Below are 19,833 nucleotides of genomic sequence, written 5' to 3'. Positions count from 1 at the left end.
TGTTTGCCATGAAGTGATGGGACCAGATGCCATGATCTTAGTTTTCTGAATGTTGAGCTTTAAGCCAACATTTTCACTCTCTTCTTTCACTTTCATCAAGAGGCTCTTTAGTTCTTCTTCTCTTTCTGCTGTAAAGGTGGTGTCATCTGCATATATGAGGTTATTGATATTTCTCCTGGCAATCATGGTTCCAGCTTGGGCTTCATCCAGTCCAGGATTTCTCATGATGTACTCTGCATATAATTTAAATAAGCAGAGTGACAATATACCGCCTTGACGTACTTCTTTCCTGATTTGGAAACAGTCTGCTGTTCCATGTCCTGTTCTAACTGTTGCTTCTTTACCTGTAAACAGATTTTCCAGGCGGCAGGTCAGATGGTCTGGTATTCCCATTTCTTGAAGAATTTTCCACAGTTTATTGTGATCCACACAAAGTATTTGGCATAGTCAGTAAATCAGAAGTAGATGTTTTTCTGGAATTCTTGCTTTTTCAATGATCCAACAGATGTTAGCAATTTGATCTCTGGTTCCTCTGCCTTTTCTAAATACAGTTTGGACTTCTGGAAGTTCAAGGTTCACATACGGTTGAAGCCTGGGTTGGAGAATTTTGAGCATTACTTTTCCAGCGTATGAGATGAGTACAACTGTGCAGTAGCTTGAGCATTCTTTGCCATTTCCTATTTGGGGACTGGAATGAAAACTGACCTTTTCCTGTCCTGTGGCCACTGCTGAGTTTTCCAAATTTGCTGGCATATTGAGTGCAGCACTTTCACAGCATCATCTTTTAGGATTTGAAATAGCTCAACTGGAAGTCCATCACCTCTACTAGCTTTGTTCATAGTGATGTTTTCCAAGGCCCACTTGACTTCACATTCCAAGATATCTGGCTCTACGTGAGGGATCACACCATCATGGTTATCTGGGTCATGAAGATATTTTTTGTATAATTCTTCAGTGTATTCTTGCCACCTCTTCTTAATATCTTCTGCTTCTGTTAGGTCCATACCATTTCTGTCCTTTATTGAGCCCATCTTTGCATGAAATATTCACTTGGTATCTCTAATTTTCTTGAAGTGATCTCATCTTTCCCATTCTATTGTTTTTCTCTATTTGTTTGTATTGATCACTGAGAAAGCCTTTCTTATCTCTCTTTGCTATTTTTTTGGATCACACCATCATGGTTATCTGGGTCATGAAGATATTTTTGTATAATTCTTCTGTGTATTCTTGCCACCTCTTCTTAATATCTTCTGCTTCTGTTAGGTCCATACCATTTCTGTCCTTTATTGAGCCCATCTTTGCATGAAATGTTCCCTTGGTATCTCTAATTTTCTTGAAGAGATCTCATCTTTCCCATTCTATTGTTTTTCTCTATTTGTTTGTATTGATCACTGAGAAAGCCTTTCTTATCTCTCCTTGTTATTTTTTTGGAACTCTGCATTCAAATTGATATATCTTTCCATTTCTAATTTTCCTTTCGCTTCTCTTCTTTTCTCAGCTATTTTTAAGGCCTCCTCAGATAACCATTTTGCCTTTTTGCATTTCTTTTCCTTGGGAATAGTCTTGATCCCTGCCTCCTGTACAGTGTCATGGACCTCTGTCCATAGTTGTTCAGGCACTCTATCAGATCTAATCCCTTGAATTTATTTGTCATGGTGGCTCAGATGGTAAAACACCTGCCTGCAATGTGAGAGACCCAGCTTCCATCCCCAGGTTGGGAAGATCCCCTGGAGAAGGTAATGGCAACCCACTCCAGTACTCTTGCTTGGAAAATTCCATGGACGGAGGAGCCTGGTAGGCTACAGTCCATGGGGTCACAAAGAGTCAGACACGATTAAGCAACTTTACTTTCACTTTACCTTTCCACTGTAAGGGATTTGATTTAGGTCATACCTGAATCTTCTAGTGGTTTTCCCTACTTTCTTCAATTTAAATCTGAATTTGTCAATAGGAGTTCATGATCTGAGCCACAGTCAGCTTCTAATCTTTGTTTTGCTGAGTGTATAGAGCTTCTCCATCTTCAGCTGCAAAGAATATAATCAGTCTGATATTGGTATTGACCATCTGGTGATGTCCATGTGTAGAGTCTTCTCTTGTGTTGTTGGAAGAAGTAGTTTGCTATGATCAGTGCATTCTCTTGGCAAAACTCCATTAGCCTTTGCCCTGCTTCGCTTTGTAGCAGGGCCAAATTTGCTGTTACTCCAGGTATCTCTTGACTTCCTACTTTTGCATTCCAGTCCCATATAATGAAAAAAATGATCAACAGCACTAACTATTAGAGAAATGCAAATCAAAATAAACGAGGTATCATTTCACACTCACCAGAGTAGCCATCATCAAAAAAACAATAAATACTGGAAATGCTGTGGAGAAATGGGAACCCTCTTCCACTGTTTATGGGAAAGTAAATTGATACAGCCACTATGGAAAAAAAGTATGGAGTTTTCTTTAAAAATAGAACTACAATCGACTCATCAGTTCCACTATTGGGTATATATATACCCTAAGGAAACCATAATTCAAAAAGACACATGTATCCCAATGTTCATTGCAACACTATTTACAATAGCCCGATATGTAAACAACCTAAATATACATCAAAGGATGAATAGAGATGATGTGGCACATATATGCAATGGAGTATTACACAGCCACCAAAAGGAACAAAATTGGATCATCTGTAGAGATGTGGATGGACCTAGACACTGCATTCAGAGTGAAGTAAGTCAGAAGGAGAAAAATATTGTATATTAACACATATATGTGGAATCTAAAAATGAGGTACTGAGGAGCCTATTTGCAGGGCAGGAATCAGAAGCACAGACATAGAGAATGGTCATGTGGATGCATTGGGGGAAAGGAAGGGTGGGATGAATTAGAGTTTAGGATTGATATATGTTCACCACTATGTGTAAAATAGACAGATAGTGGGAAACTTCTGTATGACAGAGAACTCAACTCAGGGCTCTGTGATGACCTGGACAGGTGGGATTAGGTTGGGGAAGGGAGGTCCAAGATGGAGGGGATATATGTATAAATATAGCTAATTCCCTTTGTTGTACAGAAGAATCTAACACAACATTATAAAGCAATTATACTCCATTTTTTTAAATAGAAGTTTTGAGAATAGGCTAAGATGGAAATAGGATTTTCCTGGCTATTCACACTTCTTAGTAATAAATGAATAGACTTGGACAATTCTGGATATTCTCTTTACAGAGTAACATGCTCTTAAGCTTCTAAGAATAGCTTATCACAGGTTTACTACCTTTGAAACCAGTCATTACATATCTGCTAACAGTTTTTAAGTTTGAAATCCTACCTGTTGCATCAAATTATTTAAAAACATACAGAAAAAATATGGCTTATTTTTAGCTTGATGACAAATTTGCAGAAATGAATCACACTAGGCATTCAGGTATTTGTATTCATATCCTGCACTTTACAACAAATTGGATATGGGAATCAGGTAGGGGCCCGAGAGGTTAGAAATTTGAGGCACGAAAAACAATGAATTTGTGATTTAACCTGGACAGTCAAGGGTGAAATTAAATAGATTACAGAAGTGCATTTCCAAGGTACAGTCATCATCAGCTAACCCGTCTTTCCTGTGGCAGACAGATTATCCATAGACCGTAGAGAACAGGATCACCTAGCCCCCAAATTGCTTTCTAGTTTTCACTTTGATCTCCATGTGGATATTTGCATACCTAATACATCCTGGCTGTTTCATCCAAATTTACTTTTTTTCTGAATATACTTGCAATTAAAAATATTTTGTGCATTTCAGAACTAATTATAGTTTCACAAGCACATCATTTCAAAGCAAACACTGTTGTGAACAATGTTATTAATAGATTATTTTTATGTATCTGACTAACCTCTCTACATTAGTGTGGTGAGTCTAAATTTTTTTAACCACTTTTGTTTTGATTCAGAATAAATAAAATTTATTTATTTGGGCATGAAAATATCTTATTGTGGGGTTTTGGAACTTGCTAAAAGAATAAAGCTGAGTGGAAGTCATCCTTTAAAGGGGTCTGACTGGGAGGAATTGTACCTGCACCTTTACTCCTGGGCTGTTTCTGTTGCTAAGGACATAAGGAGAACAGAGACTTCTGAGTGCACTCCTGGAGAGATGGTCAATGAGAGATTGCAGCTGCGCTGATTGTAGTTCAGAAAAATTCAACAAACATTCTTTCAGGATCCACTCTGGTTGAATTCTGAGGTTACTAAGATAAATATGACACAGCCTTGGTCTGAAGGAGCTCTCATTAGAAAAAAATCACTAATATATTTTTTGAAGTAACTTTTCCAATGGACTACAGTGTATATTGGTAGCTCAGCTAGTAAAGAATCCACCTGCAGTGCAGGAGACCCCAGTTTGATTCCTCAGTTGGGAAGATCCCCTGGAGAAGGGATAGGCTACTCACTCCATTATTCTTGAGCATCCCTGGTGGCTCAAACAGTAAAGAATCTGCCTGCAATGTGGGAGACCTGGATTTTACCCCTGGGTTGGGAAGATCCCTTGGAGGAGGGCATGGGAGCCCATTCCAGTATTCTTGCCTGGAGAATCCTCATGGACAGAGGAGCCTAGTGGGCTACAGTCCATGGGGTTATGAAGAGTTGAACACAACTGAGTAACTAAGCACAGCACAGTGTATACTGAGGGCTTCCCAGGTAGCATTAGTGGTAAAGAACCCACCTGCTAATGCAAGAGATGTAAGATATGTGGGTTTGCTCCCTGGTTCGGAAGATCCCCTGGAGGCGGGCATGGCGACCTCCTCCAGTATTCTTACCTGAAGAATCCCATGGACAGAGAAGCTTGGAGGGCTACAGTCCATGGATTCACAAAGAGTCAGACACCACTGAAAGGACTTGGCATGCTTACACAGTGTATATTGAAGGAATGCAGAGAATAGGCATTTAGTTTAGACCAACAAGGAAGATTTTCTAGAAAGATGCCTTGCCAGGTTCTTGGAAGAGAAATAAAAGTTAACCAGGGGAAGAAAAGGAGGAAGGGAAATTCAGCAGATGTCACAGCAAACATAAATTTGGCTTGCTATGGCTACCAAATGAAACAAGAGGAGTGAAAAGGGTAAGGGAGGTAGGTAGGGCTGGAATATGGACAATCATACTTGACTTAGTTGAGCAGAAAAAGTCTATTCATAAATATAATAGTAACCAAATGATGAGCGGTTGTTGTATATGTATACCCAAGTTTCTCCATCATTCATTTCCCTTTATCCTGCCTGTCTATAAAGTTATTGATTAAATATCTATTCCCCTACCAATACTCATGTGAAAATTCACCACACTTTTTCTCTACTTTGCAGCTATGAGGATTTTAACTGAGGCAGTAACCCTATATATAAATATTATATGTACGTTTAGATTGTTGTTTAATTGCTAAGTCATATCCAACTCTTTTGTGACACTGGGCTCACCATGCTCCTCCATCCATGGGATTCTCCAGGCAAGAATACTGGAGTGGGTTACCATTTCCTTCTCCATGGGTCTTCCTGCCCCAAGGATTGAACCTGTGTCTCCTACATTGGCAGGCAGATTCTTTACCACTGATCTACTGTGTGGTGTGTGTGTGTGTGTGTGTGTGTGTGTGTGTGTGTGTGTGTAAGGGAGGGAGAGGGAGAAAGAGAGAGGGAAAAAAAGGAGAGTGGGAAGAAATAAAATAGTATTGAAAAGTAACTACTCTTTGAAATACAAATGGAAGGCATGCTTTGTAATCCAAGAGTTGCTTCTTGCAAGAACTGGTCATGTTTCATTTATTATTTTCACAAATTGCCTCTGCCTTCTTGAGTATCCCATTTCTACTCACAGCAGGCAATGTCTCTATTTTAATTATTTGTGTTGTTGATGATCATATTAAACAACTGACTCCCATAGACCACATTGTGCCATACTTTTGTGGTTGTTTATGAGTCTTTCCTTTATCTGACCACTTATCTCCCCAACCTGAGATCTGTGAAGAAAGGAGTTGTTGATTTTTAATTCCCATCTTCAGCACATAGTAAGCTATCTACCAATTTGACTGAATAATTTTTGTATGCACAGATGAATAAAAAGCTAGATGAACAGATATGAGAACTCAGGAAGAAAATTTAAAATTTCACTGGGGTATAAGAAAGTTTTGGTGGAATAGGTGAAACCTAATTTTATCAAGAATAACAGACTTGCCAGGCAGTAGAGGCAGAAATGACTTTAGGTAACAAAGCTGCCTTAATAATACAAGATGTAATCCAGCAAGAGTAAGGTCTCTAAGGTGACTGAAGGGCATAGTGCTTAATAAGTAAACAATGTTGAGACTGTGACACCCTCTGAATGATATTCTAAAACATTTTTCTTCACTCCAAAAGAAACATAAGTGTTTTTGTACAGAGAAGTGCCATTAACTTACCTTTGATTGGGGTGCAGAAAAATTATTCTCATGAAATGAATAAATGAATGCAGGATGAGAACAGTTTCCAGGAGATTAATGAGGAAACCACTCCAAGAGTAGAGACTGCAAATAGCGAGGAGCTGTGCTACGTCAGGGGGTATAGGAAGGAAAGGATGGAGTGTAATGAGATATTTTAGATCTAAAACTGCTGTGCCCTGAAATTCCTTGAATACTGACAAGGACAAAGAGAGAAAAACTGGAGAGTTCATATATTTTAAGCTTTACATGAGAGAACACACATCTTACAATATACAACAGTGCTTGCCAAAGCCCTTATTATTCACACCCATGTACATAATGGCAGAATTTTAATAGATAAATAGTAAGCCTTGAAATCATCTTCCAAACAGCACACCTACTTGGATGGCTTAAGCCAATTTATGTTTCAGTCATAGGAACACGCCATGTACATTTAACCACATGACACAACCCTATCAGGCTGGCCAAGTATCTCCTGAGAGAGCACTTTATGTCTCAGAAGTATACTTTTGACATCTCCCAGGCAAAGCCTTCACATTTTAATTATCGTGGATATTATAGTTCATGATACTATTTATATGTTCATTATCCACGCATTAGCAGTTCTTGAGATAAAAAATTAATCACTACTGATTGAAAGGCAATATTCTTAAGGTTCATTCAACACAGAGATAATAGACAATTGATATGTAATTTTATTTACCTTTTCATAGGACACATAGGTGTATTGTATGGTATATTCAAATTGATCTGTAATTTTTAAGATGTGAGTGACATACATTATAAAGTTAACTTGTTCATACTGTGTTTGAATTATAAAAATAAGGATTTTATATTTCATTTCCAGAAATCATTAGGTGTGATATATCTGTTATTGTACAATGCTATTTATATCTTTCAATCCTCACTAAATATACACATATATGCTTTCTTCCTTTCTTTCTTTTATTTTTCTGATCTGCTTCCATTGATGACTCTATTCCTTTGTCTCCAGACTGGCAATATGAGGGTAAGACGACAAAAATAAAATCTCAAAACCCACAAACATTGCTTGTCTGTCTCTGTTTCATTCTCTTTAGAATATTATTAAAATTCTATTCACTCTTTTTAATTAGACCCTTTATCACAATTAAAGTCCAATTATGTTTGTTTCTGTTGTGAAGCTTTAATTACAATTTATCCTTGTTAATCATTCCTTTATGTTATTTCTTTGGGTTAAATTACCATCCCATTATCTCTGTCCTGAAGGACTTCTACTCTCCAGTGGTCTCTGCTGGTGTTTTCTCAGTATGATTTGAACCATTTCATGGTGTATAAAGTGACTTTGTTGCAATGTGGTAAGGAATCTGTGTGAACACTTTTTTTTTTAATAAAAAATTGTTAACAGTAATGATGTATATTAATTTATTATAGGATATTTCTTTTTAAATGTTAATCCATAGTGTGAATTTAATCTCACGGTGAATGTCCCGGCAATAGCTACTTCTTACTTTGTCTTGTTTTCTCTTTAGATTGCAAACTAGCTAGGGGAGGACCACCGGCCACCATAGTTGCCATTGATGAAGAGAGTCGGAATGGTGAGTGAGATTTCTCTTTTCAAAGTGACCTAATCTAACAGGAATTTCTCATTTCAAACCTAGATTTGATATATGTGGAAGTACTAAATGAAAGCCTCAAAGCAAATTCACTAATAGTTCTCTTTTAATTTCTTCTCTGTATGACTTTATTTTACACCATTCCCTGGAAATACTTGGATTATATTACGAGACTCATTGAATAGAAATGTTTAGTTTTGATTGCAGAGAAGTCACTTGATTCAGGATCAGTCCAAGAATACATCTAGATACTGGCTAAAGTTTTTCTTTGTCAATAGGTAGATACAACTATTACATATACTGTTACCTAGTATATTCCTCCAAAAGAAGTGAACCACAAGGTAAACTCTGCACTGTTAATTTCAATTTGCTACAATCTGGTTAGGATTAAGATCCATAGCCTATCATTAGGCACAGTGATTTAAGAAGTCACTGGGAAAACTGAAAAAGTTCTTGATAACAGAGAACCCAACAAAAGGTGTAGAACAGAGGAGAATCTGACTTTTCACTGTCTGTCTGCCATAAGTAACATCTAATTCTTAATTTATATTAAGCCCTTCAGCAATATAATTTTCTTTATCAAAACAAAAAAATTAGCACTTTTGTTCCCCAACACTCTCTTAGTCTCTCTAAACTTTACGAATTTTTAAAGATGCTACTCCTCTATTAGGTAAAAGTAAAATGGAAATCTCTTGAGTCTTGGTTTCTATTGCAAGCTCTTCTAAATATGAGAATGTTCTGTAGCTCATTTTGTCTATTGATTCTGCAACAGACCTTCCACTGAGTTTAATTTGTACTTTTATTTTATCAGATTGATGTCTTTTTAAAAAACAATAGCAAAAAAAAAAAAAAATGGCAAGTGGTTTATTAGAAAATGACTTTTCATTGCAATTCAACCTATATGTATCTTGAAAATTTCTATAGTATGCATAATACCTGTATTGGTGTATTTAATAATAGATTTATTATTCTGTATTAGAAATATTTTTCTTTCTTAGAAGAATCTGTATAAACTTTTTAAATTCTTAAACATCTTTCACACCTTTTGCAATCAGCCAAAAAATGTCCACAATACTCCTGGCCTCTGTTTAAACAAATTTAAGTGTTTATTCTAAATTTTAGAAATGTTTTTAAAATTACACAGGTTTGATAGTTTATTTTTTAAAATTCAATACTTATTGACCTTGAAAACATGTGAAGTTAACGTATTACTACGATGCATTTAAATAAATTAGAAATAAGCTCTATATATGTCCTCAGAAAAGAAAAAATATGTTTATATATTATTACTATACCAGAAAATGTACATTTCACATGTAGAAGTATGGTTTATCCTTAACTGTTTTTCTGTGAACAAATCTGCTTTCTAAATGTACTATACTAAGAAAAAAAAGTTTGCTTTTTAAAGAGACAAAAAGTTAATGTAATAGAAAACTAATCTATATTTTCTCATTGTCACCAGTTCATATAAGCTGAGCTGAACTAAAGCATTAATTTTACTAAATGGCTGTTTCAACATAATTTTACACAGAGCTTATTTTGCCAACTAGATAGTTATAACCACGGTAATATTTTACCTCTCCTTGTGCTGATTAGATGCCACTTTTTGAAGGAGCTTAGGAACTCTACAAAGATGTTGTCATAGCAGTGCTGCATGGTGGCATGTGGTGAAAGTTCACTATTTATATTTTAGAAGAATGTGACATGATGTAGTGGAGTAATGTTTTGCTCTTTAATTGGCATATTTTGTAGAACCTGCCAACTACTCAGAATGCTGCCAAAGTTTTTTGAGTGTCATCACAAGGAGTATAAATACCAATCTAGACATTAAATGTTTTACATTTTTCTTTCACATTAAATTTCTAAAAATATGGTAATCAAATGAAACTCTGCCAGATATTATAATGTAATGTGCAATCATACTTGCCTTAAAAGTCTAAAGGAAACAATGCGTTAAAGTGTTTTTATATTGTTCTTTAGACAAATCTGAGAAATTTCCCAAAAGGAAAGTTACTTCTGGTCCTGCTTTTAAACTCTTAGTTTTATTGTTTGTTTGTTTGTTTTAATGAAACTTTTTAACTGGCAGTAACGAAACATGTGGGTATCCTATTTTACTAGTGTAATAAGCACCTATTTTTTTTTCTTTAAATTTTATTTTATTTTTAAACTTTACAATATTGTATTAGTTTTGCCAAATATCAAAATGAATCCACCGCAGGTATACCTGTGTTCCCCATCCTGAACCCTCCGCCCTCCTCCCTCCCCATACCATCCCTCTGGGTCCCAGTGCACCAGCCCCAAGCATCCAGTATCGTGCATCAAACCTGGACTGGCGACTCGTTTCATACATGATATTATACAAGTTTCAATGCCATTCTCCCAAATCTCCCCACCCTCTCCCTCTCCCACAGAGTCCATAAGACTGATCTATACATCAGTGTCTCTTTTGCTGTATCGTATACAGGGTTATTGTTACCATCTTTCTAAATTCCATATATATGCGTTAGTATACTGTATTGGTGTTTTTCTTTCTGGCTTACTTCACTCTGTATAATAGGTTCCAGTTTCATCCATCTCATTAGAACTGATTCAAATGTATTCTTTTTAATGGCCGAGTAATACTCCATTGTGTATATGTACCACAGCTTTCTTATCCATTCATCTGCTGTTGGGCATCTAGGTTGCTTCCATGTCCTGGCTATTATAAACAGTGCTGCGATGAACACTGGGGTACACGTGTCTCTTTCCCTTCTGGTTTCCTCAGTGTGTATGCCCAGCAGTGGGATTGCTGGATCATAAGGCAGTTCTATTTCCAGTTTTTTAAGGAATCTCCACACTGTTCTCCATAGTGGCTGTACTAGTTTGCATTCCCACCAACAGTGTAAGAGAGTTCCCTTTTCTCCACACCCTCTCCAGCATTTATTGCTTGTAGACTTTTGGATCACAGCCATTCTGACTGGCGTGAAATGGTACCTCATAGTGGTTTTGATTTTAAGCACCTGTTTTTAAAGCTTCTGGGCCTCTTAAAAGTAATGCATAGCAAATCCTTTATTAAGCCAAACTAGTAAGTGTGTGTGTCAATTTGTTTTTGGCTTACTTTATTGATGTCTACTGCTAAACAATCTCCATTGTTAAACACATTCTCGAGTATAGCTTTTAAACAATTCAGGCCTTTTAAAATATATACTTAATTTTCTTATATAAGTCACTGCTGCTGCTGCTTCGCTTTAGTCATGTCCTACTTTGTGCGACCCCATAGACGGCAGCCCACCAGGCTCCCCCGTCCCTGGGATTCCCCAGGCAAGAACACTAGAGTGGGTTGCTATTTCCTTCTCCAATGCATGAAAGCGAAAGGTGAAAGTGAAGTCACTCAGTCCTGTCCGACTCTTAGTGACCCCATGGACTGCAGCCTACCAGGCTCCTCCATCCATGGGATTTTCCAGGCAAGAGTACTGGAGTGGGTTGCCACTGCTTTCTTCAATATAAGTCACTAAGATACATTTAAAGAATATCCATTATTTGTTACATGCATCTGCATATTTCAAAAGTTTTATACTCTGTGGAATGGAAATATTTCTTCTTTTATGAATATGTATGCTAAATTTGTTTGCACATGTGTATGTTTGAAATAATTAAAAATTTAATAGAGATTCATAAACCTCTTTCTCACCCTGGGACCTGTTAGATTATTCCCTTCCTTGGTCCTTGTCCTCAGCTGTATATTGATAACAGATTCATCATATCACTCTCAATCTGAAAAGTTTATTTTCATCACAGCTACCAGAAAATCAAGCTTATGTAATAAGGACCCAAAGTCAGCCCATTAAGAAAATCACATTGGCCCCTGATCACCCCCAGAAACCTCTACAACTAGTATATAGGATGTATTTAGGAGTAATTGCATTTAGAGGGGAGAATGTACAGTGAGAAACAGACTTAGAATATATTATTTGAAAATATCTAAACTTTTTTTTTTCCAGAAAAGCTTATACAAAAAACCTGCACATGGACATGTACAGCAGTTTAATTCATAATTGCCCAAACTTAGAAGCAAGCATGATGTCCTAGCAAGTAAACTATGGTGCATCCAGACAAATTCAGACTAAAATGAAATGAGCTATCAAGCCATGAAAAGACATGGAAGAGATTTAAGTCCATATTACTAACTGAAAGAAGCCAATCCAAAAAAAAAAAAAAAAAAGCGGAGATTGTATGATTTCAACTATGGCATTTTGGAAAAGGTTAAAAAAAATGAGGAAAATAAAAGATTAGTACTTTCTAAGAGTAAGTAGGAGAAAGATAGGCAGAGCAAAGAGGAATTTTAAGGCAGTGAAAACACTGCATTATATTTTAATGCTGGATATATGTCATATATTTGTCCAGGAGAAGGCAATGGCACCCCACTCCAGGACTGTTGCCTGGAAAAATCCCATGGATGGAGGAGCCTGGTAGGCTGCAGTCCATGGGGTTGCTAGGAGTCGGACACGATTGAGCGACTTCACTTTCACTTTTCACTTTCATGCACTGGAGAAGGAAATGGCAACCCACTGCAGTGTTCTTGCCTGGAGAATCCCAGGGACGGGGGAGCCTGGTGGGCTGCCGTCTCTGTGGTCACACAGAGTTGGACACGACTGAAGTACTTAGCATAGCATATTTGTCCAAACCAATAGAACGCACAACACTAAATGGAAATTAGAGGTAAACTGTGGACTTTGGGTGATTATGATGTGCTACTGTAGGTTCATCCTTGGTTTAAAAAAATTGTACCATTCTAGTGAGTCATGTCGATAAAGCAGAATGCTTCACATGTGCAGGGTAAAGGGTGTATGGAAAAACACTCTCTCTCTGTACTTTCCATTGTGAACTTAAAACACTGCTCTAAAAAAGAAACTGTTAGAAAATATTTCTAGAAGTACATTCTTAGGTTCACTGGACTTTGAGTTGCCTAATGGCATTGAGTCCTTACTGGAAGGAGCAAGGCCAGGAACAGTTACACTAGAACAATTTAAACTTGCCTCTGGGTGCCAGCCAAGTCAGGGTCTTAGCTGCTTTACAACAACTATGGAATGACATTCAAACAGACTTTGGAACAACTGGCTGAGGCTAACTGGATGAATATACATAAGCACTGCTGAGTCAAGGGGATAAGAAAACAATTTGAAGCCATGGTTTGAATGTAACACTATGACTGTACAAAAGTAGACAGGTTCAGAAGCAAAAGAATATCACTAGGTAGATGAGAGATTTAGGAGGCAAATCCAGAAGTGTCCTATGGATTTGCAGTTAAGATATTGTGGACTCACAGCTAATTTGGGAGATGAAAGATAATGGAGTGTCTTCACATTATGAAAGGAGCCATCAACAGAGGATGCCACAGCTGATTTAATGAGAGTGTTTCCTGGTCCTTGTCAGGGTACATTTCAGAACCAAGTATGAGCTGGGTTGAGTATTACAGACCCTCCTGTGCTTCTAGGGAGGTAGGGGAGATTATAGAAAGGAACACTGAATTCAGTTGCTCACTCCTTCTGTGGAGATTCTCTGGTCCAAGCATGTAGCTTGGGGAGGAAAAGGAGATTGGTTCTTCATTAGAAACAATTGTGTCATCATTCAGGGCTTTCCTGGTGGCTCAGATGGTAAAGAGTCTGCCTGCAATGTGGGAGACCCGAGTTTGATTGCTGGGTCGGGAAGATCCCCTGGAGAAGGAAATGGCAATCCACTCCAGCACTCTTGCCTGGAAAATCCCATGGATGGAGGAGCCTGGTAGGCTACAGTCCATGGGGTCATAAAGAGTCAGACACAACTGAGCGACTTCACTATGTTATTGAGGGGCATTTGCAAGTTGTTCGGTTGTCATCCTTTTATTTCCATGGTCAAAAATCACTAAGCTTGGAAGAGCAGAAGATTAAATGTTTATGCTGATGTCCTTTTTTCCTTATAGTTACCAATTTCATATCTTAGAGTTATAGCAAAGGAGTTTACTAAACTCTGTCTAACATACCTCCAAAGGGTTGCAAATAGAGTTTCACATATTCCTAGTAAAATAGATCTTGGCACTCATGGAAAGATAAGTCTTAAAGAACCAATGTTTGTTTATGAATATTCCCAATGTTTAAACAAAGTGTGATGTCATTTGTGTGTGTGTGTGTGTGTGTGTGTGTGTGTGTTCAGAACCCTCTCTTTTTGCCGATGTTATCTTCACTCTTCTCTCTTATTCTCTAAAGAGAGCAAGGTCTAAACTGGCAGAAAAAATTTGCAACAACAGCTAAAGTGGCAGAATACTAAACTGTATGAAGTAACTCAGAGTAGAAAATGATGAGAACCCCAGATGAGAGATGGCACAAGATGTTGGGAAGAGAGGAACTGAGAACCAAGATAGCAAGTCATCAGGCAGTCTGGATGACAGTGTTCAATTGGGATAAAGTGAAAGAGGTTGAAGATGCCACCAAGAGGTTAAAGGTGCTAGAAATTATAGAGTAAGTGAAAAAATGTTTCAATATAGTTGCCACAGACAGAATCCTTGGCTCATATAAATGTTTTGGAGAATTGTTAGTAAAGATTGAAATACTTATCTGGGTCTGTCCTTAGTTCATGTTTCTTTCAATGTATTAGACAAGGATACAGCTTAAGATGTTTCTGGATTTAATTTCCTCTCTGCTCTATAACTATTTTAGTTATTTCAAATATGAAATATAACAAAGTATTGCCAACATAATTTATATATTAAAACCTGAAGTATAGGATGCATTCTTAGATATTAAGCTTTTGAAAAATTGTATAGCATTTTACTCATGAAAATAAAAGGGAGAGAGGGATTTAGTATATATGTCCTATGGGAGTGATTGTTCTAAGGGTTTGGTTTTAAACAGTTAGCTTGTAAAGGCACCTTTCAGTTCACTTCAGTCACTCAGTCGTGTCCGACTCTTTGTGACCCCATGAATTGCAGCACGCCAGGCCTCCCTGTCCACTGCCTATTCTCGGAGTTCACTCAAACTCACGTCCATCGAGTCGGTGATGCCACCCAGCCATCTCATCCTCTGTCGTCCCCTTCTCCTCCTGCTCCCAATCCCTCCCAGCATCAGAGTCTTTTCCAATGAGTTAATTCTTTGCATGAGGTGGCCAACATATTGGAGTTTCAGCTTTAGCATCAGTCCTTCCAAAGAACACCCAGGACTGATCTCCTTTAGGATGGACTGGGTGGATCTCCTTGCAGCCCAAGGGACTCTCAAGAGTCTTCTCCAACACCACAGTGCAAAAGCATCAATTCTTCAGCGCTCAGCTTTCTTCCCACATGTATGGATATGTGAGTCCAATTCTCTCATCCATACATGACCACTGGAAAAACCGTAGCCTTGACAGGATGGACCTTTGTTGGAAAAGTAAAGTCTCTGCCTTTGAATATGCTATCTAGGTTGGTCATAACTTTCCTTCCAAGGAGTAAGCGTCTTTTACTTTCATGGCTGCAGTCACCATCTGCAGTGATTTTGGAGCCCCGCAAAATAAAGTCTGATACTGTTTCCACTGTTTCCCCATCTATTTCCCATGAAGTGATGGGACCAGATGCCATAATCTTTGTTTTCTGAATGTTAAGCTTTAAGCCAACTTTTTCACTCTCCTCTTTCACTTTTATCAAGAGGCTTTTTAGTTCCTCTTCGCTTTCTGCCATAAGGGTGGTGTCATCTGCATATCTGAGGTTATTGATATTTCTCCTGGCAATCTGGATTCCAGCTTGTGCCTCTTCCAGCCTGCTGGAGTCCAACTCCAGCAACCAGGGATTCAACCTGAAGAGATGGACGGTGTCAGCCAATGCGACAGCCTCTCAGTTTTCTATGGACTGCCTGTTTATTCCAAGTTTAAGATTCTCTTTTATACTTTTACAAAGACATTAGGCCAGAGGTTTGACATTTTCAGTCCCCCCTCTCCCAGATTTATTATCTCCATAAATCATTGTTGCTCTTCAGACAGAGTTCTTGCTTCAGTGATTCTCTTGGAATCAGCCTTATCATCCATTATCTACCTCCTCTAATGTGCCCTATAGTTAACTTGTGATTACATTGTAACTCATGCTACGTTCCTCAGTTTACTACTTATCTTCCTAAATCCTGTTTGCCCCTAACATCTTAAGCTCACTATCTCTTTTTTTTTTTTTTTAACTTTACAATATTGTATTGGTTTTGCCATATATCAACATGAATCCGCCACAGGTATACACGTGTTCCCCATCCTGAACCCTCCTCCCTCCTCCCTTCCCGTACCATCCCTCTGAGTCGTCCCAGTACACCAGCCCCAAGCAACCAGTATTGTTCATCGAACCTGGACTGGTGACTCGTTTCATATAAAAAGGCTTCTAGTTATAGTGTCTCTTAAAATTCCTAACTTCTATAAGCTATAGTAAAATATGCTAACTTTACAACATTCCTTAAACTTTAACTTCTAAATATTTTAATTATTTCTAAGCCCTAAATTCAGTAAACTCCTTTGCCATAAACATTTTCCTCACAAATAAGCTTCAGATAGCAATCCCTCCCATGGCCTCAAGTTATAGCCAATGTGCTCATCCTGGAACACTCTTTTGTAAAAGTCCTTGAACAAATTTCAATGATTAACTTTATGAATTATTTTCTGAGCAATGCTGCAGAAGGCTTTGTGCCTTCTCATGCTCCTCTCAAGAACAATAAGCACCTTAATATTCCTTTTCAGTCAACTCAGCTGAGGAGAGGAAAAGACAAGTCAGAATTACAAGGCCTAACTCCTTCATCCCGGGATCTGTGCCGCATTAATCATTATTGTAGAAAAGGATCCATGGGAAAGATACCCCTCCAGATTTTCAAAGAGAGAATTAGAAAGCCATTGAGAGGAAAAGTCAGACTCTGCCTGCTTCATATTCTGAATATCCTGATGTAACTTAGAAATATCAATACTAAAATCTGAATGATTCCAGACGCCTAAAATATGATTTCTGATGTGTTCCCAAGAGTGCATGGACTCATTCACTTGTAGAGGAGTAACGCACATCCATTTAAATTCAGCATGGCACCTTAAAGACAATTTAATTTTTAAATTTGTAATTTCTTGCCCCATAAGCAGAACTGCTTCTTCTAAAGCATTGACCTTATTTTCTATTTTCTTATCTATAATTTCCTGCGTAGTAAGAGCTATGGAGTCATTTTTGGACAACTGATCAACAAACTAGGCTGTATGCACTTCTTTTGATAGGGCAACAGCAGAAACCATAACTGATGTAATTATGACAATCAAGGCAGTTACTCCCACAATCAGAGCTGCAATGAATCTCTTAGGTCGAGAAATTAAGCCAGTAAGTTCATATAAAACTTTCAATGCATAATCGTCAAACAATTGTCCCTCTAATTTTACAGGAACCATCAAATATGGTGGTTGCTTTAAAATCATCACAGCCTTACAATTATTATAATCATTCCCATCAACACAATTTGATATAAAGCAATTTACACATATAACATTGTAAACAGTTTCTCCTTCAGAAACTTCCAAATCACTCTGATTTCTGGCCAACAAAAAGGCATAGGGAGAATGTACACAGACCCGTACAATATATCTTTGTTCATTTAAAGGTCTACGTAAAATCACAGGTGCCATAGCAGCCAATGCTTTCCATAACTCAGACTGCATGGGGCCCGTCCCATTGAAACTCACTAAAGGAGGAACCCATCCATTAGCATGCCACCTACTAATTACTAAAGGCATAGGGAGAAATGAATTATTCCATGTAGACCTATAAGGTTCTACATAAATCAAGCCCCATCGTTGATTCGAAAATTAGGGGCACCCCCATTCAGTCAGAAAATGTCTGGTGGCAGCAATGGGAATAGATAACTTTATGGCGTACATGCATGCTTTCCAACAAGGAAAGGCAGAAATTCTGCTTATGCTTTCCCAGGCCTGTAGTCCTTGTTAATCAGAGTCCGAAGTGGGGAATGCACAGCTCGGATAGTCCTTTAAATGGGGGGCTGCCTTTTTTAAGGCATTAAACAGTCTTTCTTGTGCCCCCAGAATCAGCAGCTGTAAAGACCAAAAGTCTCTCTTGCCATCGCTTCTCAGAGAATCAGTAAGCATGCCTTTCAAGGAAATGCTAATGCTTCCATTCAAAACTGGAGCTGCTTCTTGTAAAGAGGAAGGTCAGTTCAGTTCAGTCGCTCAATCGTGTCTGACTCTTTGCGACCCCATGAATCACAGCACCCCAGGCCTCCCTGTCCATCACCAACTCCTGGAGTTCACTCAGACTCACGTGCATAGAGTCAGTGATGCCATCCAGCCATCTCATCCTCTGTCGTCCCCTTCTCCTCCTGCCCCCAATCCCTCCCAGCATCAGAGTCTTTCCCAATGAGTCAACTCTTTGCATGAGGTGGCTAAAGTACTGGAGTTTCAGCTTTAGCATCATTCCTTCCAAAGAAATCCTAGGGCCGATCTCCTTCAGAATGGACTGGTTGGATCTCCTTGCAGTCCAAGGGACTCTCAGTCTTCTCCAACACCACAGTTCAAAAGCATCAATTCTTCGGCGCTCAGCTTTCCTTACGTCCAACTCTCACATCCATACATGACCACTGGAAAAACCATAGCCTTGACTAGATGGACCTTTATTGGCAAAGTAATGTCTCTGCTTTTGAATATGCTATCTAGGTTGGTCATAACTTTCCTTCCAAGGAGTAAGCGTCTTTTAATTTCAAGGCTGCAGTCACAATCTGCAGTGATTTTGGAACCCAGAAAAATAAAGTCTAACACTGTTTTCACTGTTTTCCCATCTATTTCCCATGAAGTGATGGGACCGGATGCCATGATCTTCATTTTCTGAATGTTGAGTTTTAAGCCAACCTTTTCACTCTCCACTTTCACCTTCATCAAGAGGCTTTTTAGTTCCTCTTCACTTTCTGCCATAAGGGTGGTGTCATCTGCATATCTGAGGTTATTGATATTTCTCCCGGCAATCTTGATTCCAGCTTGTGCTTCTTCCAGCCCAGCATTTCTCATGATGTACTCTGCATATAAGTTAAATAAGCGGGGTGACAATATACAGCCTTGACGTACTCCTTTTCCTATTTGGAACCAGTCTGTTGTTCCATGTCCAGTTCTAACTGTTGCTTCCTGACCTGCATATAATTTCTCAAGAGGCAGATCAGGTGGTCTGGTATTCCCATCTCGTCAGAATTTTCCAGTTTATTGTGATCCACACAGTCAAAGGCTTTGGCATAGTCAATAAAACAGAAATAGATGTTTTTCTGGAACTCTCCTGCTTTTTCAATGATCCAGCAGATGTTGGCAATTTGGTCTCTGGTTCCTCTGCCTTTTCTAAAACCAGCTTGAACATCAGGAAGTTCATGGTTCACATATTGCCGAAGCCTGGCTTGGAGAATTTTGAGCATTCCTTTACTAGCGTGTGAGATGAGTGCAACTGTGAGGTAGTTTGAGCATTCTTTGGCATTGCCTTTCTTTGGGATTGAAATGAAAACTGACCTTTTCCAGTCCTGTGGCCACTGCTGAGTTTTCCAAATTTGCTGGCATATTGAGTGGAGCACTTTCACAGCATCATCCTCCAGGATTTGAAATAGCTCAACTGGAATTCCATCACCTCCACTAGCTTTATTCCTAGTGATGCTTTCAAAGGCCCACCTGACTTCACATTCCAGGATGTCTGGCTCTAGGTGAGTGATCACACCCTTGTGATTATCTGGGTTGTGAAGATCTTTTTTCTACGGTTCTTCTGTGTATTCTTGCCACCTCTTCTTAAAATCTTCTGCTTCTGTTTGGTCCTTACCATTTCTGTCCTTT

At 38.4% G+C, this 19,833-nt stretch overlaps 1 protein-coding gene across 8 annotated transcripts in view; it reads left to right on the top strand.

Annotated features, from left to right (window-relative positions):
• PCDH15 (protocadherin related 15) overlaps positions 1 to 19,833 on the top strand; it is a 1,046,857-nt gene that overhangs the window by 317,996 nt on the left and 709,028 nt on the right. For 4 of the 8 annotated variants that reach the window (XM_027528917.1, XM_027528920.1, XM_027528916.1 and 1 more), the window contains exons 3-4: positions 7,431 to 7,445; positions 7,948 to 8,013. In XM_027528917.1, the coding sequence (XP_027384718.1) occupies positions 7,431 to 7,445; positions 7,948 to 8,013 (81 nt within the window). The remainder of the gene's footprint in view (positions 1 to 7,430; positions 7,446 to 7,947; positions 8,014 to 19,833) is intronic. The other 4 variants (XM_027528919.1, XM_027528921.1, XM_027528918.1 and 1 more) reach the window with 1 other exon arrangement.

This window comes from Bos indicus x Bos taurus, chromosome 26 (genome assembly GCF_003369695.1).
Source record: "Bos indicus x Bos taurus breed Angus x Brahman F1 hybrid chromosome 26, Bos_hybrid_MaternalHap_v2.0, whole genome shotgun sequence".
Lineage (NCBI taxonomy): Eukaryota > Metazoa > Chordata > Mammalia > Artiodactyla > Bovidae > Bos > Bos indicus x Bos taurus.
This window is presented reverse-complemented; position numbering and strand designations above follow the sequence as displayed.